Below are 22,118 nucleotides of genomic sequence, written 5' to 3'. Positions count from 1 at the left end.
GTAGCCTGAGAGAGGTAGGGGGAAAATGAGGAAAGTATAGTGTCTGGGAAGTAAAAAAGATAAAAGAAGTTTCAAAGAAAAGGTGGAAGATAGTGTTAATCGATACAGAGATCAAAGACGTTATCATAGATTAAATCTAGCTGTTTTCTAATTTTGTTCATTTCTGGTTGGATGTTCCCTGATGACTGAAAGGAATTGGGTACCTGAGAAGCTTAGGAAAACTTTTGATGAAACCATTTTTTTAAATCAGTTTTTTTAAAGTTTTATTTATTTGCTTGATTTTGGCTGCATTGGGTCTTCATTGCTACAAGTGGGCTTTCTCTAGTTGCTGTGAGTGAGGGCTACTCTTCATTGCGGTGCCCGGGCTTCTCATTGTGGTGGCTTCTCTTGTTGCAGAGCACAGGCTCTAGGTGCACGGGCTTCAGTAGTTGTGACACGCGGGTTTAGTAGTTGTGGCTCGCGGGCTCTAGAGAGCAGGCTCAGTAGTTGTGGCACACGGGCTTAGTTGCTCTGTGGCATGTGGGATCTTCCCGGACCAGGGCTAGAACCCGTGTCCCCTGCACGGGCAGTCGGATTCTTAACCACTGCGCCACCAGGGAAGTCCTTGATGAAATCATTTGATAATATTTATTACTTGAGAAATACTGTACAAGCTTTATTTCCTGATATGTGAATATCTGTTCTGTTTTCAGGAGACTAATGAGCAAAAACTTCACAAAATAGCCAATGAACTTTTGCTTACAGAAAGAGCTTACGTCAGCCGACTTGACCTCTTAGATCAGGTAATATTTTCCCTTTCAGTATTTTATTTTTTGGCATTATACATCATTTTAACTTAGTAATTTAAGTGTTTTAGAAACTGCAAGAAGGACCTAGCCATTTTTGGCAAGTGAAAGCTATTTCCTCAAGGAGATCTCTAACATTTTCAGCTCTATCAGTGAATTCATTAGGTATAAAGTTTTCATAATTCATAAAAAACAGATTGAAGGACTCTCTGTAGGAGTCGCAAAATGCATTTATCTGTGTCTTTCAATCCTAAACACTACTCTGTTTCTTGCCCACTTACTGTGATCCTGAAGGCCATGTTAGTAAATAGGAGACTCTGATGCTGGCATGAATACATCACTGATTCTTGTCTCACTTGCTGTTGTAAATGATCTGAATTCCTGCAGTCATAGGGCCAGAAGGAATTTTGAGAGTTCGCTTGTTCGGCCTTGCATAAAACATTCAAAACAGTGCCAGGTGTAAATATTTGTTGAATATGTGAAAAACATTTTATACTTGCATCATGGTAGATGCTTGTGAATCATCTCAAATATACATTTGCAAAGAAAGTTTTAAAATGCATCATTAAGAATAACTGTTAAACATGATGGCCTCTTAATCCTGTTTCAGTGATAAAAGATCAAGATAATTGGTAGATTGTCTGCTGATACAGACTCCTCTTATTAAAAGATAAAGTTGCCAACTTTGAGTAAATTAGTTGCAAGAAGATGTCCCGCTACTGCAGTTGGAAAAATGGAACTTCGTGGGAGCAGGCCATCCTGGGCACACCTTTTTATCAGTTCCTAGAGCAGACTACATGCCTGTTAGGGTGAGCCTTAAGGGTCCGGATTAAGACTTGTGTTCTCTGAGATAATGTGTTTGTGACTCAAATACTCACTTTCCAAAGAATTTCGCCATAAGTCAACCAATTCATGTTGGTTTGTGCCTTTGAAACAATGTTTCTCCTCATGGTGATTACAGACCTGAAACTTTTAGGTATTCCCATAGTAGAAATGTGTTTTTTCCACCTACCAAGTTGCACTTTTCTTTTTCTTTCTTTTTTTTTCCATCCATATTATCTTGTCAGCTACTGTTGCTGACCTTTTAGAATTTAATCATAATTACTAAAAGATCCTATTGGAGTCTCTAAGGACATAATTTGGTATTCTTTTTGCCTCTCAAGAAAATGCAATGGAGGTGAATTTAGAAAATAAACAACCATCTGGACATTATGAAAGAACAGACCTCCTTCTGCCTACATTTAACAGAATGGCAATTAAGAGGTATAGTAGCCCTACTAGAGTAGAGCTAAGACCGCAAAATTTTTTTTACTGTCTTTAAGATACCTGTTATTATGTACAAGAGAAGATCTTTTTATCCTCATTTCTGAGTTTCAAGTTACCATGCATTATTATTTACTAAAGCAGGAAAACATGTGAGAACTGAAATACTCTTTTGTTCATGCATTGACCATGTATTTTTTAAGCACCTTTTCTACTGTGAGAAGTAAATCACAATGTTCTCCCTCCCCAAGGAGTATACAGTTTTAATAGGGAAAATGAGATACATGCCAACAAATTATAATAAAGGGCAATATGTAATATGTGCCATAGAAGTCACTCAAAATATAAAGAGGAGTGGAAAATACCACAGGTATTATGCATCTGTATAGTTTTCCATCTTTTAACTCTACCTATGGATAGGAAGGGTAAATCCTGTTACCCTCAACTGGAAATTCTCTGGAACAGAAAAGATTAACATCCCACAGATAGAGGCATAGCCTAGGTTAGAGTCAAAGCTTCCTAATTCTAATTCCTAGTTCTTCTTAAAGCATATACTCACTCCTACATTTCAAAAATGATTGATTTCTTGAATCACGAACTTTTCCATTTATTCAACAAAAAGTTACTAAGAGCCCACTATGTGCCTTAGCACAGTGCTAGATGGTTAACCAATAACTTTGAAGTAATGTTTGTATTAATTCTCTTATTCAGGTATTTTATTGCAAACTACTGGAAGAAGCAAATCGAGGCTCATTTCCAGCAGAGATGGTGAATAAAATCTTTTCTAATATTTCATCAATAAATGCCTTCCATAGTAAATTCCTATTGCCAGAGCTGGAGAAAAGAATGCAAGAATGGTAAGAGGCATAGATAGCAAATAATATATCTAAGGCAGTCATACTAGAAGCTGTGTTATTCAGCTGTTAACTTGAAATAATAATGCTACACAGAGCTGTAAACAAACATTTACGCAAAGTTTTTATGTTAAAGATCACTGAAAGACCTTGTGGTACATTTTTGTCTTTAGTTGAAAAAGGTTTCATCTCTCCTTTCCAAGCTATAGTTTGATTAGTGGAGACAAGATATTAAGGGTAATCTGGAGCTTCAAGATTTCCAAGAGTAAAGCATCTCTCTTTACTGTGTTATTCCTAAACTCCCTGTAAAAAGGTGCTTTTTCGCTTTCTCTCAATCTCACAGCAAAGTAGATCTGACAAAGCGCAGGGTACGTGTAGAAAGTGATTACTTCATTTGGAGTCCTGTTAATTCACTCATTCTATAAGAAATCTTAACAACTTGTTTCTATGTTTTATACAGGGAAACTACCCCTAGAATTGGTGACATCCTTCAGAAATTGGCCCCATTCCTTAAGATGTATGGAGAATATGTGAAGGGATTTGATAACGCAATGGAATTGGTTAAAAACATGACAGAGCGTATTCCCCAGTTCAAATCAATAATTGAAGAAATTCAGGTAATAGGACTCTTTTGTTCAAGGCTATAATTACTTTTTCTGTACAAATCATAAGGTCTTCTAGATCTAAAATTTAGATTGAGAGATTTGAGACACCTGGCCAAATTCCATTCTGGTCTGAATTATGCAGAAATCATCTCTGCAAAGTTAAAATATTTATTGAGCACGTGCAATATACTGAACAGTGAATTCTCCATTTGCTTTTGAGGCAAGGAAAGTCTGGCTTTATCAGGGTCCACATTAATTTACAAAATAAGTTCCCATTCAGCTCTGTGTCTCTCTTGCTTGCTTTCAGAGGTTGAGATGTTGGAATGACTATAAATGAATATAAAGAATGATTGCTATAAACCCTGACATTTTAGAAACATAATTACAGTTGATCCTTGAACAACGTAAGGGTTATGGGTGCTGATCCCCTATGTGTTTGAAAATCCCAGTATAACTTTACTGTCAGCCCTCCATATCTGTGGTTATGCCTCATGGATTCAACCAACCATGGATTAGTACTGTAGTACGCGTTTACTGAAAAAAAAAATGTGCATATAAGTTGACCTGTGCAGTTCAAACCCATGTTCAAGGATCAACTGCATTCTGTTTTATTTCATTTTGGGGTGTTTTTTGAGTCATTTTATATATGTGTCCTGACGTTTAAAATTTCATCAAAACTGGATAATACATTTTAATAGTATCATAGTAATTTCTGTTTGATTCTCTAGTCAAAACTTTTAATCATTTCTTCTTTGCTGAAGTTTAAATATTGAAAAGGAATTCTTTAGATCACATAAGGTTATTTGGGTGGGGATTCTTTTTTTTTTTTTTTTTTTAAGATGTTGGGGGTAGGAGTTTATTAATTTATTTTTGCTGTGTTGGGTCTTCGTTTCTGTGCGAGGGCTTTCTCTAGTTGTGGCAAGCGGGGGCCACTCTTCATTGTGGTGCGCGGGCCTCTCACTATCGTGGCCTCTCTTGTTGCGGAGCACAGGCTCCAGATGCGCAGGCTCAGTAGTTGTGGCTCACAGGCCTAGCTGCTCCGTGGCATGTGGGATCTTCCTGCACCAGGGCTCGAACCAGTGTCCCCTGCATTAGCAGGCAGACTCCCAACCACTACACCACCAGGGAAGCCCCTGTGTTACATAAATATTTTTATATGTTTTTTAAACTCATTAATATAGTGATATGATTACTGTTTTGTACAATTTTATGTCTTTTAAAGAAGTTAAGAGAATATTAAAAAATATCTATACGCAGATCAATGTGATGCTGACAACATCAACAAAAGAAAAGACAAAAACCACATGATCATCTCAATAGATGCAGAAAAAGCATTTGATAAAATGCAACATCCATTCATGATAAAAACTCTTACCAAAATGGGTATTGAAGGAACATATCTCAACATAATAAAAACTATTTATGAAATACCCACAGCCAGCATAACACTCAATGGTGAATAGCTTGAAAGCCTTCCCACTAAAATCTGGAGCAAGACAATGATGCCCATTCTCACCACTTCTATTCAACATAGTATTTGGAAGTCCTAGCCACAGCAATCAGACAAGAAAAAAGAAATAAAAGGTATCCAAATTGGAAGAGAAGTGGTACAATTGTCATTATATGCAGATGACATGATACTGTATATAGAAAACCCTTAAAGACTCCACACAGAAACTACTAGAAACTGATAAATGAATTCAGCAACATAGCAGGATACAAGATTAACATACATAAATCTGTTGCATTTCTTTACACTAACAATGAAATATCAAGAAGGGAAAGTAAAAAAATAATTCCTTTTAAAATTGCAGCCCCCAAAAAAAAATACTTAGGAATAAAACCTGACAAAGGAGGTAAAAGACTTATATTCTGAGAATTATAAAACATTGATAAAGGAAATTGAAGATGATTCAAAGAAATGGAAAACTATCCCATGCTCTTGGGTTGGAAGAATTAATATTGTTAAAACAGCCATACTACCGGAAGTAATCTACAGGTTTAATACAATCCCTATCAAAATACCCATGACATTTTTTACAGAGCTAAAACAAATAATCCTAAAATTTATATGGAACCATAAAAGACCCAGAATTGCCAAAGCAATCCTAAGGAAAAAGAACAAAGCTGGGGGCATAACCCTCCGAGACTTCAGACAATACCATAAAGCCACAATAATCAAAACACTGTGATATTGGTATAAAAACAGACATGTGGATCAGTGGAACAGAATAGAGAGCCCAGAAATAAACCCACACACCTATGGTCAGTTAATCTTCGACAAAGGAGACAAAAATATACAATGGAGAAAAAACAGTCTCTTCAGCAATTGGTGTTGGGAAACCTGAACAGCTGCATGTAAATCAATGAAGTTAGAACATACCCTCCCACCATACACAAAAATAAATTCAAAATGGCTTAAAGACTTAAATATAAGACATGACACCATAAAACTCCTAGAAGAGAATATAGCAAAACATTGTCTGACAGAAATTGTACCAATGTTTTCCTAGGTCAGTCTCCTGAGGCAATAAAAATAAAAGCAAAAATAAACAAATGGAACCTAGTCAAACTTACAAGCTTTTGCACAGCAAAGGAAACTGTAAGCAAAACGAAGAGACAGCCTATGGACTAGGAGAAAATATTTGCAAGTGGTACAACCAACAAGGGCTTAATTTCCAAAATATACAAATGGCTCATACAACTCATAACAAAAAAATAAACAACCCAGTCAAGAAATGGGCAGATGACCTAAATAGACATTTCTCCAAAGAAGACATACAGATGGCCAAAAGGCACATAAAAAGATGATCAGCATCACTAATTATTAGAGAAATGCATGTCAAAATTACAGTGAGGTATCATCTCACACCAGTCAGAATGGCCATCATTTAAAAGTCTACAAATAAATGCTGGAGAGGATGTGGAAAAAAGGGAACCCTCCAACACTGTTGGTGGGAATGTAAATTGGTGCAGCCACTATGGAGAATAGTATGGAGGTTCCTTTAAAAACTTAGAGTAACCATATGATCCAGCAATCCCACTCCTGGACATATATCCAGAGAAAACTCTAATTCGAAAAGATACATGCACCCCAATGTTCATAGCAGCACTATTTACAATAGCCAAGACACGGAAGCAACTTAAATCTCCATCGACAGTTGAATGGATAAAGAGGATGTAGTATATATACACAGCGGAATACTACTCAGCCATAAAAGTGAATGAAATAATGTCATTTGTAGCAACATGGATGGACCTAGAGATTATCATACTAAGTGAAGTAAGTCAGAAAGAGAAAGACAAATACCATATGACATCACTTATATGTGGAATCTAAAATATGACTCAAATGAACTTATTTATGAAACAGAAACAGACTCAAAGACATAGAAAACAAGCTTATGGTTACCACAGAGGAAAGAGGGGTGTGGGAGGGATAAATTAGGAGTTTGGGATTAGCAGATACAAACTACTATATGTAAAATAGATAAGCAGCAAGGTCCTACTGTATAGCACCAGGAAATATATTCAATATCCTGTGATAAACCATAATAGAAAAGAATATGGACAGAGAATATATATGTGTAACTGAATCACTTTGCTGTACACCAGAAACTAACACAACATTGTAAATCAACTATGCTTCAATTTGAAAAAAGAAAAATGTCTACAAATATTTTTTGGGGGCTATGCTTGGGCCTCTCACTGTTGTGGCCTCCCCCGGACGCGCAGGCTCAGCGGCCATGGCTCACGGGCCCAGCCGCTCCGCAGCATGTGGGATCTTCCCAGACCGGGGCATGAACCCGTGTCCCCTGCATCGGCAGGCGGACTCTCAACAACTGCGCCACCAGGGAAGCCCTACAAATATGTTTTTAACCCATATATTTACCATTTCTGGAATAAGTTCCTTTCAGCATGAAAATGATGTGTTTCTTGTGAGGCAGAGTGAATAGCAATGAATTTTCTTGGGCTTTATTTATTTGGAAAATATTTTTTTCTTCACTATTGAATGATAGCATTGCTAGACACAGAATTCTTGGCTGATAGCTTTTTTCTTTCAGCAATTTGAATGTCATTTCACTGTTTTCTGTCCTCCCTTGTGTCAGATGAGAAGTTAGCCCTTAATTGTATTGACAGTCCCCTGTATGTAATGAATCACTTTTCTCTTGCTGCTTTCAAAGTTTTCTCTTTGTTTTTGGCTTTTAGCAGTTTGAAAATGATGTGGATTTTTTTTGTATTTATTCTGCTTGGAGTAGATTGAGCTTCTTGGTTGTGTAGATTTTTTTAAATCAGTCTGAGAAGTTTTCAGCCATTGTTTCTTTGAATTTCATATTTTCATTACCCACGTTTCTTTTTTTAATTAATTAATTAATTTTTGGCTGCGCTGGGTCTTCGTTGCTGTGCACAGGCTTTCTCCAGTTGTGGCGAGCGGGGGCTACTCTTCGTTGAGGTGCGCTGGCTTCTCATTGTGGTGGCTTCTCTTGTTGCGGAGCATGGACTCTAGGCACGCAGGCTTCAGTAGCAGGCTTCAGTGCGTGGGCTCAGTAGTTGTGGCACACTGGCTTAGTTGCTCCACGGCATGTGGAGTCTTCCCGGACCAGGGCTTGAACCCGTGTCCCCTGCATTGGCAGGCGGATTCTTAACCACTGCTCCACCAAGGAAGTCCCATTATGCGAGTTTCTGAGACCTGTTCAATTTTCTTCCTTTTTTCTCTTTGTTCTTTACACTGTATAATTTCAATTAATATTCCTTCAAGTTCATTGATTCTTCTGCCATCTTGTTTCTTCTGTTGAGTCTCTGGGGTGAATTTTTCATTTCAGTTATTGTACTTTTCAACTCCAGAATTTTCATTTGGTTCTTTTTTATACTGTCTGATTCCGCCTTGAAAATTGCTATGTATGCGTGTATTGTTGTTATACTTTTCATGTTCTTCAAATATGATTACCTTTATTTCTTTGAACATACATATAATAGCTATGTTGAAATCTTTGCTATACCCAATATCTAAGTTCACTCAGAGACAATTTTATTTGACTGCCTTTTTTCTTCAGTGTAGGTTAATACTTCACTGTTTATTTGAATATCTCTTTTTGTTTTTGCTGAATGTTGGACATTATTTATTTGTTTGTTTATTTATTTTTTAATTTTTGGCTGCGTTGAGTCTGTTGCTGCGCATGGGCTTTCTCTAGTTGTGGCGAGCGGGAGCTACTCTTCGTTGAGGTGCGTGGGCTTCTCATTGTGCTGCCTTCTCTTGTTGCAGAGCACGGGCTCTAGGCGCGCGGGCTTCAGTAGTTGTGTTACATGGGCTTAGTTGCTCCACGGCATGTGGGATCTTCCCGGACCGGAGCTCAAACCCGTATCCCCTGCATTGGCAGGCAGATTCTTAACCACTGCACCACCAGGGAAGCCCTGGACATTTTAGATAACCTATCTTGTGGGAACTCTAGATTTGTATTTTCCCTACTGAGAGTGGCTGCAGTTACTTTTGTTTTTTTGTTTGTTTATTAACTTGCTTAGACTAAATCTATGAACTTTATCTCTCCTCTGATATGCAGCCACTAATGTCTCTATTCAGTTTTTTGTTGAATGTTCTTGTGTTTGTATGTGATCTTGGCTTTATAGGGGTTGCCCCTCTATCTGTGTAGGTTAAAGATCAAACAGTTGTTAAACACAGGTGCTAAACTACCTAGATCCAGTTAGCTTCTCTCCTCTGCTGATGGCCCTATAATTGTGTGTGGAGGGGCACACACTTATTTAAAGATCGGGCCATTTCCAAAGTCCTTGTGGCCCTTTCCCATCTCCTATCTGTATCTTCTGTCTGCATCTCCACAACCTCAGAGTGGCCAGGAGGTTGCTGGCTTGGGCTCTCTTCTGTCTCTGCTGGTTATTCACACAGCCTCAGCCAAGGAAATGATTGTCTGACCACAACACAGCTTCAGGCTATTAAAGTCATTGGTCTTCCCCACTTGCCCACCTCAGAGACCATCACTTCCACTGACAGTGTTGCTGGGCATATGGTTCACCGCTGTAAATCAAATGAGCCCTCTTCAACTTCAGCAGAGAAACTGCCAGTCCTCACAGCCTGCCCCACCCTTGCAGAATCTTCACATTGACTGAGCTGGGAGAGGAAGAGGGGCAGCCCCAGGCCAGAATACCACAGCTTCTTGCTGTTCTTACCCAAAGTTCAGCAGTTTTTAAAAGAAACACTTTTCAGATTGTTTTGTGCCTTTGGTCAATTTCCAAAGTGCTGAAATGATTGCTGTTGTTGTTAAAATCAATTTTATCCAGCTTTAAAGCTGCTTTTTATTTTTTTTTAATTTTTATTGGAATATAGTTGCTTTACACCATTGTGTTAGTTTCTACTGTGCAGCAAAGTGAATCAGCTATAGGTATAAATATATCCCCTCTTTTTTGGATTTCCTTCCCGTTTAGGTCACTAAAGAGCATTGAGTACAGTTCCCAGTGCTATAGTAGGTTCTCATTATAAAGTCGCTTTTTAAAGGGAGGATTTTGCCAGTCTCCTCACTCAGCCATAGCCAAAAGTCCTGCTCTTCCCCTTCACTCCTTTTATTGAACGTCTCTTTTCTCTCATGATTAAGCACTCATCTACCCTTCTGAACACTGGCTCCTTCTTTGGTTCTTTCACTAACCCCTTTTGTTAATATTGAAATGTGGGCAGAATACAAGGTTTTTGCCCTTCATAGTCTTCTTTCTCTCCACACTCTCAATGTTGTCATAGTTTCCCAAGCCTTTAACCATCATGTCATACAGATGCTTATAGGGTCATTATTTCTAGTGTATTCCTCTACCCCTGAACTCCAGTTACAAAATGCTGAGTGCTGGCTACACAATTCTGTATGAACATCTTGTTGTCAATACAAAGTCAACATGTTCCATTCCTGTCTTTAGCTTACAATCATTTTTTCCACTTGACCTTTTGTGCCTTGCATAGCTTGTGGTTATGTGATTGGATTTATCACATAGCACCAATATTCTTTTATTCACCAGAATTTGACCACTTGGCTTTATCTTTGATTTGTCACTTTTCCTCATTCTCTGTATATGTTCATTTGCCTGTTAGATAATATTTTCAAGGGACTTAGCATGGAGCTTTTTGCATAGTAAGTGCTCACTACACGATGGTGGTCATTATTGTTGTTTCATCAAATTTTAAAACTATCTCAGCAACGTCTGTCTTCTCCATGTTATGAAGAAAGGATGGAGTTGTGAAAGGAATGGTAGATTGAGAATCAACTAATCTAGTTTAGGATTCTAGTCTGCCACTTAGAGCCACTTGACCTTAGAAAACTCCCCTAACTTTTCTGAGCCAGTTTCTTCATGTAAAAATTTGGGGATCAGTAATATTTTCCTGGAGATATATATATATATATATATATATATACACACACACACACACACACACACATATATATGCATGTGTGTATATATATACCATAGACTTGCTGGAGAAAATCAAATGTAATAACTAAACTTATAATATTAATATCTTACACTTCATTAAGGAAAGCCATTAACCCTCAGCTTCCATGCTAATTTCAGGCTCTTTTTACTTTTCTCCTGGTCTACAATAACTTCCAAACTAGTTTCCCGACATCTGCCTAAAGCCACATTGCTGTAGGTTAATCTTAATAGCTGTCATATCTAATGATATCACTCCCCTGCATGAAAACCTGCATTAGATGAAGTAAATCTAAACCCAGCTTGACATTATTGCCCCAGATTACATTTTCTTCCTTATCCCCTATTTCCCTATAAATATCTTATTTCCGAGCAGAACTCAACTGCCCCCTTTCACTAAACATGCTTCATGCCCCACTGTCTTGGGCCTGTTCTCCAAGGTCCCTCTTCCTGCACTTACCCCCTGGTATTCCTCATTTCCCTGCCCAAAGCCTGACCTCACCTGAGTTTATGTGTAAATATTCCATTCTCTATGAAGCTTTTAGTTTCTTGTTTGCTTTGAATGCAAACATCATGTCTTAATACAACATTTTTTACCCTGGAGTGCCCTGATCATGGTCATCAATAAATATAGTAAGAGGGTTTCTTCTTTGTTTAATATGAACAGGAACACACCTTATTTTTCAAGTAATCTTTTTTCTCTCCTTCCATGTTGACAGCTTACTGAAAGCATGTTCTATAGACTCAGTTTTGCCCTAAGCAAAGGAGATCTGTTTAGAGTTTGGTTTCTAATGGAAAAGAATGTCATGACCTAATGAAAAATTAAAATTTTCTCATCTTGTCACTTTTCTACATGTGGAGTCTTTTAAGTTAAAAGGAAATGACATTTATGGTAGCCTTATTATGAAATAGTTTCTGCTGAGTCCAGAGTCATTTAATGCAGTGTTACTTAGTGAACCTCATTAAATAGATGCTTCTTTTGAAAATCTCTGGAGTATGATTTAATAATGTGACCTGACAAACCCTTGTAGTGACTAATCGAAGTGGATGCCATCAATCTGGAAATTTCTTGCTTAAATTCTGCTTGATTTTTCTTTCTGTTCTTAACATTAGATTGGTGGTCCTCAAACTTTAATGGAAGAATTGGAGGCGTTTTTATGCATATGCCCAGGCTGTGGCCTCAAAATTGTGGTTTCATAGATTGCGATGGGGTTCAGAATTTCCATTTTTAATAGCATCCCAGGTATATCTAATGCAGGTGATGCACAGACCACACTTCGTAGTGAAATGCTGCCCTTAATGAAAATTCTATGTTACGTTGAACTTTTTTAGACTGGCTAACCTAATTTTTAAATCTTTTTTTAAAAACCTTTCTCATTACAGAAACAGAAGATCTGTGGGAGCTTGACTTTGCAGCATCACATGCTAGAACCTGTTCAGCGGATTCCCCGGTATGAGATGCTCCTTAAGGACTACCTAAGGAAATTGCCCCCTGGTTCTCCGGACTGGAATGATGCTAAAAGTAAATACTCCCCCCACCCCGGCCCCGCCCCTGCTTTCCATTTTGGGATAATTTAGTGGCCAAGTAGGCTTGTGATTTCAAAGTGAGATAGGTCTCATAGCCACTTTAGTAAAATATTGGTGCCAGAAAATAACCTCACTGGAAATTGTCATCAGTACCTCAATTAGGCAAACACTTTTGAGCCCAAATCATAGGCTTGGAGCAATGCAAATAACATTTCTCATGCTGGTTTCACGTTAATCATTAACTCTGAAATATAAAACTGTAGTCTTAGAGACATCTGGAATAGCAATACACAATTACCTTCTCACAGGAAGAATACAACCATTCAGAATTACTAGTGCTGCTGGTTAATTAGGTAGGTTGATACATACCAAGAAAACTAAGATGATATTTACTATGTAAAAATAGCCTAAGCAAAGTGATATCTCTCTACCTTTCTCTACTCTAAGACAGAAGAGGCAATGGTGATGTTTAGTGTCAGTTAACATCTTCCCTGAGAAAACTTTATTCCTGCTCTACTCCTGTGCTACATTAGATCATAATGGAAGACTTTTTAGGGCTTAAGAGTTTCAATAAGAATTTTGTTTTCTTGTGTACTTTAAAAAAAAATCAGTTAACTGTGAAGAGAAGATTTAACTTAGATTAGTAATCAACATGTACAAACAATACTGGTGTACAATCTTAAAGCATTGCTACTTTCTCTAATAATTTTTTGTCTGCTGTTATAAGTGAACCTTGTTGAGAGATGAACACAAAACACAATGTTTGGTCTTAGAGACTGGGTCTTTTTCTGAACATAGGCTATCTGTGATGTTTCTCCCACCATCCAAGTGAGTTGGTGACCACAGGAACTTCTCATCTCCCCTTTCTTCCTCTAAAGTTTAGAATTATCCTAACTTGTCTTCTTCCACTTTCCACTTCATCTCCACTTTCCACTCACCTGGCCTGAGTGCTTGGTTTTAGTAGTGGTAGGATTGGAGGTTGGATCACCATTGCTACTACTCAAAGTAGTCTCTTGGGTGGTGGCCCCAGCCCATCTTAATTTGTCTCCCTCTACCTTGGATCCTATGTGGAATGCAAAGAATTGTCAAAATCAGGATAGTTCTCTAAAATATAAATAACAATTCTGCTTCTTCTATACTCAAAAGACTTTGACTCCTGCTAAGGTAGCTATGTCAAAAATCAGAGAGTCAGCAACGTAATAGGGTATTCTATTACTCTTTTTGGTTTCCCATTACTACTTACACTAAAATTGTAAGGAAATCACAGAAGTACTTTTAGAGACCTAAAAGTAGAGGGGAAAGCAACACAAGTGCATTTTGTTCAGCAGTAGAACGAAGAAGACAGAAAAGTTGGTTCAGAATAATGAGGTTGTTGTGGTAACAGAATTAACCCAACCAGTATTCATAAGATAGGAAAGAAAGGAAGAGAGCAGGACGTGTTGTAGGATTGAGAACATTCCCTCAGGTTAATCCAGCAGGAAGCCTTAGCTTCCACATCTCTTCACCAGTAGTCCCGAAGCTCCTACCTTGCCCATATCAGAGTTCCCATTCCCATCTCTCGCTACCACCTGCCCTAGCAACAAAACCCTCCATCAACATTGGCATCAGAAAATTCCCTTTCACCTAGACTAGAAATGTGAGTGTGTTTTCGCAGGGAAAAATGATTGTGCTTGGTGGTTAATTTGCTCATAAAACTAGTGAAATACCTACTACTGCTGAAATGTTGTAGAAATTTGAGTCAGAAGACTTTGGTTCTAATGTAGCCCTTCAGTATCATAATTTGTGACCTTAGCCAAGTCACATCACTCTCTACTTCTTTCATCTGCCAAATGAAGCTAATATACTTTCCATTCAAGGTTGCATAAGAATGAATTGACCTAATGTATATGAAAGCCCCTGACAAAGTTCCTTGTACCAAGCTAGTGTCAGGGTGTTTGTTATTTTGAAGGTCCCTTATCGATTAAAGGTACCTGAGAGCCTACTCACTGTATATGACTTTTAATGAGGAGATACCCTTCAAGTTCTAAATAATCTGCTTACAAATGAACTTTTGAAAGTATCCAGCTTATAAATGCAAATTGCCCCCTGCTTTTATCGTGTATCTTCGGCCTCAGATTTCTTCTTATTGTACTGTATATTATTCAGCTATCTAGTAACATAGTAAGGACAAAATGTATTTACTTTTCTTTTTTTCCATTTAGAATCACTTGAAATTATATCTACAGCAGCAAGTCATTCTAATAGTGCAATAAGAAAAATGGTAAGTGGTTTCCAGAGGAAATGGGAATATTCTAGTTAGATAATTGCCAATAATATAGTCTGATATTATCTACAGGTTTGGACCCAAATGAGTTGATACAAGTGAACAAAAAACATTGTTTATAAAATGTTTAGTGTTATCCCTCTTCTCCCAGGTTTTAATTTGGTCATAACTGACATACTTTATACCAAAATTTATGCTTAGTTCCAATCCCTTCTGAATTATGTATATTTTAGCTAAGGTCATTGATTAAAGGAACTAAGGTGAAACCTCCTTATATATGATCTTGCTGTGTTTTGTTTTAATTTCCTAGGAGAACCTAAAGAAACTCTTAGAGATTTATGAAATGTTGGGAGAAGAAGAAGACATTGTAAATCCTTCAAATGAACTAATAAAAGAAGGACAGATCCTCAAACTAGCTGCTCGGAACACATCGGCACAAGAACGCTACCTTTTCTTAGTGAGTTTTGTAGTATGAGCAAGTCACATAAGAATAACCCATAAACATTGTTATATGCATCTTGGAAAAGTAGGATGCTTGCTTGCTCTCACCAGAACAATTATATCTAACCTGGTTTAGTCAGTACTGTCAGGATTCCACATCAGGGAATGTCCTTAGTAACTGAAACTTGTTCTTTCAAGGACAAGTATTTTTCTATAATTTTTCTGTGTACTTACCGTGTATAATTTACTTCAGTAACTCGTAGTGAAGATGATTTAACATTTCCATGATGATAGTAGCCATCAGTGTATATGTGGGGACCACTATTTTTAATTCTTCTAGTTGAAGAAATATATAGACAAAGTTGTAAAACTTGTGCCTCAAATATCTATGTAAAAGTACATGAGTTTGCTACATAGTTCCTTTTCACTGCAATCAATCTCCATCCCTTCCTTAACTTCTGGGAAATGACAGTTAGTCTAGAACTTATTGAAAATATAGGAGCTCTCCCTGGGGCATCCAGGCCATTATATTTTAGTCTCTGTTAATTCCAGTTCCTTTCTATATCTAATGATATGATAATAATCATAATAGCTAACAATGAGCTAACATTGAGTAATAGCTCAGTAAATGTTAGCTATTACTATGATTGTTATTATAGGCAAAGAAACAGACACATTGGTAAAGAGGCTGCCCGGTAACTGGCACATGACACATTCTCAGGATGTTATTCACATCTGACTTTTCTGCTGCAAGGCAGTCATCTCACTAGCCTTAGTATGAGTTGTTGGGGGCTTAGAGGTTTCTGTTGTCTGGTTACAGCTTCCTTTGAAAGGAAGATTTACAGGAACTAATTGTCATGCAGAAGGATATTCAGTATCTCTCTTGAAAGCGTTCCTACTTCAAGTTTGTATAACTCAAGAAAATTGAAAACATGTCCACACAAAATTTATACATGAATGTTCATAGCAAAAGTATTCATTATAGCCAAAAAGTGGAAACAAACTAAATGTCCATCAATTGATGAATGGATAAACAAAATGTGGTATAACCATGTACTGGAATATTATACGGCAGTAAAAAGGAATAAAATACTGATACATGCTACGTGAATGAACTTTGAAAACATTGTGTAAAGTGAAAGAAGCCATTCACAAAAAACCACACTGTGTGATATGATTTCATTTATATGAAATGTCTAGAATAGGCAAATGCATAGAGGCAAGAAGTAAGTAGTGGTAGCCTAGGGCTGGTGGGGAGGAGGAAATGGATATAGGATTTCCATTTAGAGTCAGGAAATGTTCTAAAATTAGATAGTCATGATGGCCGCACAATTTACAACTATATAAAAACCATGAATTATACATTTTAAAAGGGTATGTGAATTATATCTCAATAACTTTAAAAATTTATAGATATTTTACAAATTAACTATAAAAAAATCTTCATTGGAGCTCAACAGAAGAACTTCACCTTTCAGAAGCTTTACAGAGACCTAAATGTAAATCAGGGACATGCGATGTCATGTTAGGGTCCAGAGGGCTGTTTATTTTGAAATGTAGGTTTTGTTATTCAAATATGGTGAGGCCAACACATCAGGAGATGATTGCCATTGAAAAGATAGTTATACTCGCAGATTCCAAAAGGAGGGGGCATGCCACACCATGGAAGGAGCTACATGAGAAAGCACCAGAGTTGGTCAGAAGGCAGAGAAAGCTAGCAGCAAATGTGGGCAAGAGCCTGTACTGTGGTTTCTGCGAGAAGGAATAGGCAAGGCAGAGAAAACCAGCTTAGAATTTGCTAGTTTAAATAATTTCATCAGGCTCTGGCACACAGGGACTGTTGACTGGTACCTAGCCTTAGGGTTCTTAGGGAAGGGGAATACTGGTTCGGAGTGTAAGCGCTCAATAGAGGAGGTGCTTGGGGTGTGAGTTCTGGATTTGTTGGTTTCCATATGGAAGTCATGCTTGCAGGTGAGTCACTCACTGTCTTCAAAGAATTGAGTAGTCCTGAGAGGGGGCAGTCCTCCAATGTCAGCAAGGCCCCAAGATGTCAAAGCATCAAAAATCCAGATTAAAAAGACATGCTTAATATACTGTTCTGGGCAAAATGCCTGGGAGTCAGTGTCTTCCCTTTGTCTTTACCTGTAGGTGCTTAGGTAATTTTCCTTTCCCCTCTTCAACATCAGTGTCACAGTTTCTGTAGTTAAACTTTCAGCTCTGTGTCTAACCAATGGCCTTGGTTTAATTTTCACATTTGAGAATTATTCTGGAAATAGTTTTGGATTGAATACCTTAATTCAGAGCCAAATTAAACAGCTATTTGGAGGACAGATGGCAAAGAGCCTTGGGGGAATACAACAGTAGTGACTTAGAGAAAAGTACCCATCTTGTTCCAATTATTATAAGCTATCAAACATATCGTGTCATTGCCTTCCAGGAGATTGGAGTCATACAGCAGAAACTTTAGGAAAGCCTTATTCGTCTTTTGAAGACCATCTTAGAAGCAGTTCTTGTAGTGTTCATTCCTTCAGTCCTTCCCCTCTAGTACTGTACTTGTCACAGAATCTCTCCTCTCCCCAGCACACATTTATTCCCATGGAACATCTTTTTTTTCTTATATGTAGAAACTTCAGAAGTACCTTTTATTTTTTCTCCTTTCTCTCTAGAAGGAAAATAGTTTTCTATTTCCTATTCTGGGGATATTACACGTGTAAATCTGAAAAACCAAGTTATATTTAGAATTTGATTTCAGCTTTCAAATGATCATCATGTGTTTGTATATTTACTTGCCTCCACATCATGCTTTTTATGTTATGTAGGGTACTCTGTTGAGTAAGTAAATAACCACACCTGACATCTGAAAGTTTAAAAAAAAAAAATCACTGAATTATCCCATAGAGTGATAGGAGGTTTTATTCTTGCCTCTTTGGAGTTCTAGTCCTTATTTCCTTATACCTTTTGACAGAGTTATATATATATTTTTTCTCTTGACTTATTTAAACTTTGAATACAGGCCGGGCACTGGAAATTTTCTCCAACAATGTATTTTTACCTTCTAAAACAAACTTTAATGAACTGTCACTTGTGAGACATGAAATTGAATTATTTCAATCAAATAATATATTTTAAAGAGACTTAAAATAACTAGTCGAGGAACCCTGGAGATCAAGAAACAGGAACCTCCCTACACTTTTAATAAAGTTGAGACTTTCTTCTAGGTTTCGGCACAGCCTAGCACTTCTAGAGCTTGCCAGCCAGAGACTGCTTTGTCAATAACTACTTCTGAGCAGCGGGCATGGAATAAAAGGAGTTTCTTTCACTAAAAGGGAAAGTCAGTCTACTTGGTGCTACAGTTGTTATAACTCCCTCTTTTAGCACCAGCAAAACCCAGAGAAGGTGATGGTGGCTTTTGCCACAGGAGCCAGGTTCACCGAGGGAACAGGACTAGCTACTTAATTCCTTTACGTATATGGCATCTTCTTTGTAAGCATTATCACCTTCACCTCTAAGTAGAAGAAAAAGGGTATTTATTGGCTAGTCCTGTCCATTTTGGTGGCGCTTTGCAACTCCTGCAGTACTATTCAGACATGGCCAAATCCCCTCCTGAGAAGGCCTTATAGAAGAGAGAAAGAAATACTAACATGAACAGTTAGCAAGCTGTTGCCTTAATCAAGCTGGGATGATGATGAGAACCTTTAAAGAGTATTTTCAGATCTTTAAATTCTGTGTACTACAATGAGGCTGTGATTGCCATACTTAGAATACAGTGGACAATTAATGATGAAGCATTATGTTCCCTTCTAGAAATGTAAATGTGAAATGTGGTGCTCAGATATGTATGATAAAAATGTATTGGGCTTCCCTGGTGGCACAGTGGTTGAGAGTCCGCCTGCCTATGCAGGGGATGTGGGTTCGTGCCCCGGTCCAGGAAGATCCCACATGCCACGGAGCGGTTAGGCCTGTGAGCCATGGCTGCTGAGCCTGCGCATCCGGAGCCTGTGCTCTGCAACGGGAGAGGCCACAACAGTGAGAGGCCCGCATACCGCAAAAAAAAAAAAATGTATTTAGTGCCCTTTTATTTCTACATTATCCAGTGTGGAAATGAAATTTATGATGTTGGTTATAGGAAGTTGCAAAATAATGTATGAGGAACAAACTGTAAAAAATTTGCTTTCAGAATGAGTACAGTGGACATTGTCACATAAACATGTTGAAATGTTTTAAATATCCATCAACATTTCTTTCATGGTTGGAGCTAAAAAGAGGACCTGACAAAACAGGACATTATTCCTCATTTAATCCTCTCAACAACCTGTGACTTTTACAGATAATTATCCTGAGACATGAGAGGTTACATAAGTGTTTTAAGTTCCCAGTTGCTTTTGTCTTACAAAAATATATTTAAGCCTAGAAACAGTGTTAGAAACAATAAATATGAAGTAGAAAGATAAATATGGACCTTCTTTAGGAATCTGCCTACAAATTAACCCCCATATTTAGAGTTTCATCCTTTTGCATGTTTTAACATATTTAAAAGTTAATTAACTGCCTTCCCCAAATCATTGCTTGGTACTGATTAGCAGGAGCTGTTCATTGTTTTGTTTTGTTATAAATTTATTTATTTTTTATTTATTTATCTTGGGCTGCGTTGGACCTTTGTTGCTGCGCACGGGCTTTCTCTAGTTGCGTTGAGCAGGGGCTGCTCTTCGTTGTGGTGTACGGGCTTCTCACTGCGGTAGCTTCTCTTGTTGCGAGCGTGGGCTCTAGCCATGCGGGCTAAACTAGAGAGGCTCTAGAGCTCAGGCTCAGTAGTTGTGGTGCACGTGCCCAGTTGCTCTGCGGCATGTGGGATCTTCCTGGACCAGGGCTTGAACCTGTGTCCCCTGCATTGGCAGGCGGATGCGTAACCACTGCACCACCAGGGAAGACCAGGAGCTGTTCATGGTTGACTAGAAATGAGGCACTAATTTGATTCAGTTTCAAAATAAGTTTCTTCATTTTAAATAAAGACTTTTTGCTAAAATAAATGACTTTTCTGTTAATTCGTACATGAAGAATTCTTAAGCAAGATGTGGGGCAGGGGCTTCCCTGGTGGTGCAGTGGTTGAGGGTCCGCCTGCCGATGCAGGGGACATTGGTTCGTGCCCCGGTCTGGGAAGATCCCACATGCCACGGAGCGGCTAGGCCTGTGAGCCATGGCCGCTGAGCCTGCGCATCCGGAGCCTGTGCTCTGCAACGGGAGAGGGCACAACAGTGAGAGGTCCGCATACTGCAAAAAATTTGCCCACTTTTTTAAACAACATTAAACACATTGATAAAAATAATTGCTAAATATTAATCTTTTCCTCTAACAGCTGTTGTAGACTTGTTGCCTGACATAACAGTTAGAAATTTTTTTGTCTTCAACTTACATGGTTGAGAACTTCAGTTTCTTGTATATAGAGGTCCTTAATAAATTATTGCTGAGCTTAATTTCCTTAACTAATTTCCTTACTAATACAAAATGATGATTGGTTTACTTAAATATTAATAAAATATTTATGAACCAACACAGAGGGGAAATATATGTTACAAATTTTAAAATATGACAATTCTGATACAAGCATAAAAGCTCTCTGGTATTTAAGTAATTTTTCTCACATAGAAAGTATGGTATTCCCTGGAATTTTTGTCTAGGGCTACTTTCAATATTGGCCACTTTCCTCTGTCTTCGTTTTCCTTTTTTTTGACATGTGTTCTGCCTTCTTGCAGTTCAACAACATGTTGCTGTACTGCGTGCCAAGATTCAGCTTGGTGGGCTCTAAATTCACAGTTCGAACCAGGGTTGGCATTGATGGAATGAAAATTGTAGAGACTCACAATGAGGAATATCCACACACTTTCCAGGTATCTGGGAAAGAGAGAACACTGGAACTGCAAGCCAGGTAAGAGAACCATTCCTCTCTCACAACTTTACAAAAGAATCGGAATAAATCGTAGGACAAAATAATTCTGAGGATCTATTCCATGTCTGGTTGGACATAAATGTAAAGAGGTAAGCTCTTGAAAGTCAAGAATTATGTCTTCCCTTTTGGTTCCTCTGTAGTGCCTAGGATAGTGGTTTTTCAGACAGTAAGCATTCAGTAAATTAAAGTGACCAAGTTGTTGCATTCAAGCCAAAGTTTTGAGTCTTCTAGGAAAAAGTTCTCTAACCTTTTTCCGCCATCCCTCCTTTTGGTCCACAAATGTTTATTGATGTTTATTATTTCATGATAAATGTTGAAGCTTTAACTATCTGTCCTTCAGAGACTCTGCATTTATAGGACCTAATGGCACTTTGATGGAGAGAATGATTTTGGAAATCAATCATTTGGGAGGCATTTTGGAAAAGATGATTCTCCTGCCACAGTTGAGGATACATGAAGGGGGCCATTTGGGGCTCTAGTAGCCTCTAGCAACCAGGACTTCTGGAAGGGGTGGCTCTTCTTATATGCTTATTGAGTGGGAGAGAAAGAGCTGGAGGCCTAGCATCCATCCCCCTAGCATAACCCTGTTTGGAAAGAAAAAAAACGAAACAAAACATGAGAACCACTGTAGTAGATCACAGCTACCTCATGCATGAACCTCTAGAAGACAGAGTGCTGTCAGGTTTTAAAATATCTGCTTTAGGAAACTGTCATCCATTTATCCTATAAAAAAAAAAAAAAACCTAGCATGGTGAAAATTGAGATCCACCAAAAGTTCACAGATCAGAGGTTAACTACTGATCCCAGCTCTGATGGTTTTCATACCCTAGAATCCATGGAGAATCAGAGAGCCCTTCTGTTCCTTTCTATTCCTTTGCACCAATAGCATGTGGTTCTGGCTGCTTAGGTGAACTCATCCTGGATATTTGTGTTTAGTAACTATGTACGAGCTTAAACTTCACATTTTCAAAAGAGAATAAATTATTTTAATAGGAATCTGTACCCAGGGAGCCA

General features: G+C 38.1%; 1 protein-coding gene across 1 annotated transcript in view; it reads left to right on the top strand.

Annotated features, from left to right (window-relative positions):
• The window catches only part of FGD4 (FYVE, RhoGEF and PH domain containing 4), a 204,901-nt gene that overhangs the window by 160,776 nt on the left and 22,007 nt on the right, over positions 1-22,118 (top strand). The window contains exons 5-11 of the mRNA XM_060166600.1: positions 693-782; positions 2,760-2,905; positions 3,363-3,519; positions 12,313-12,451; positions 14,658-14,716; positions 15,030-15,176; positions 20,911-21,083. Coding sequence (XP_060022583.1) covers positions 693-782; positions 2,760-2,905; positions 3,363-3,519; positions 12,313-12,451; positions 14,658-14,716; positions 15,030-15,176; positions 20,911-21,083 — 911 coding nt within the window. The remainder of the gene's footprint in view (positions 1-692; positions 783-2,759; positions 2,906-3,362; positions 3,520-12,312; positions 12,452-14,657; positions 14,717-15,029; positions 15,177-20,910; positions 21,084-22,118) is intronic.

The sequence above is a fragment of the Lagenorhynchus albirostris genome, chromosome 11 (genome assembly GCF_949774975.1).
Source record: "Lagenorhynchus albirostris chromosome 11, mLagAlb1.1, whole genome shotgun sequence".
Taxonomy (NCBI): domain Eukaryota; kingdom Metazoa; phylum Chordata; class Mammalia; order Artiodactyla; family Delphinidae; genus Lagenorhynchus; species Lagenorhynchus albirostris.
Note: the sequence above shows the minus strand (reverse complement) of the source record. Positions and strands in the feature narration are given on the sequence as shown.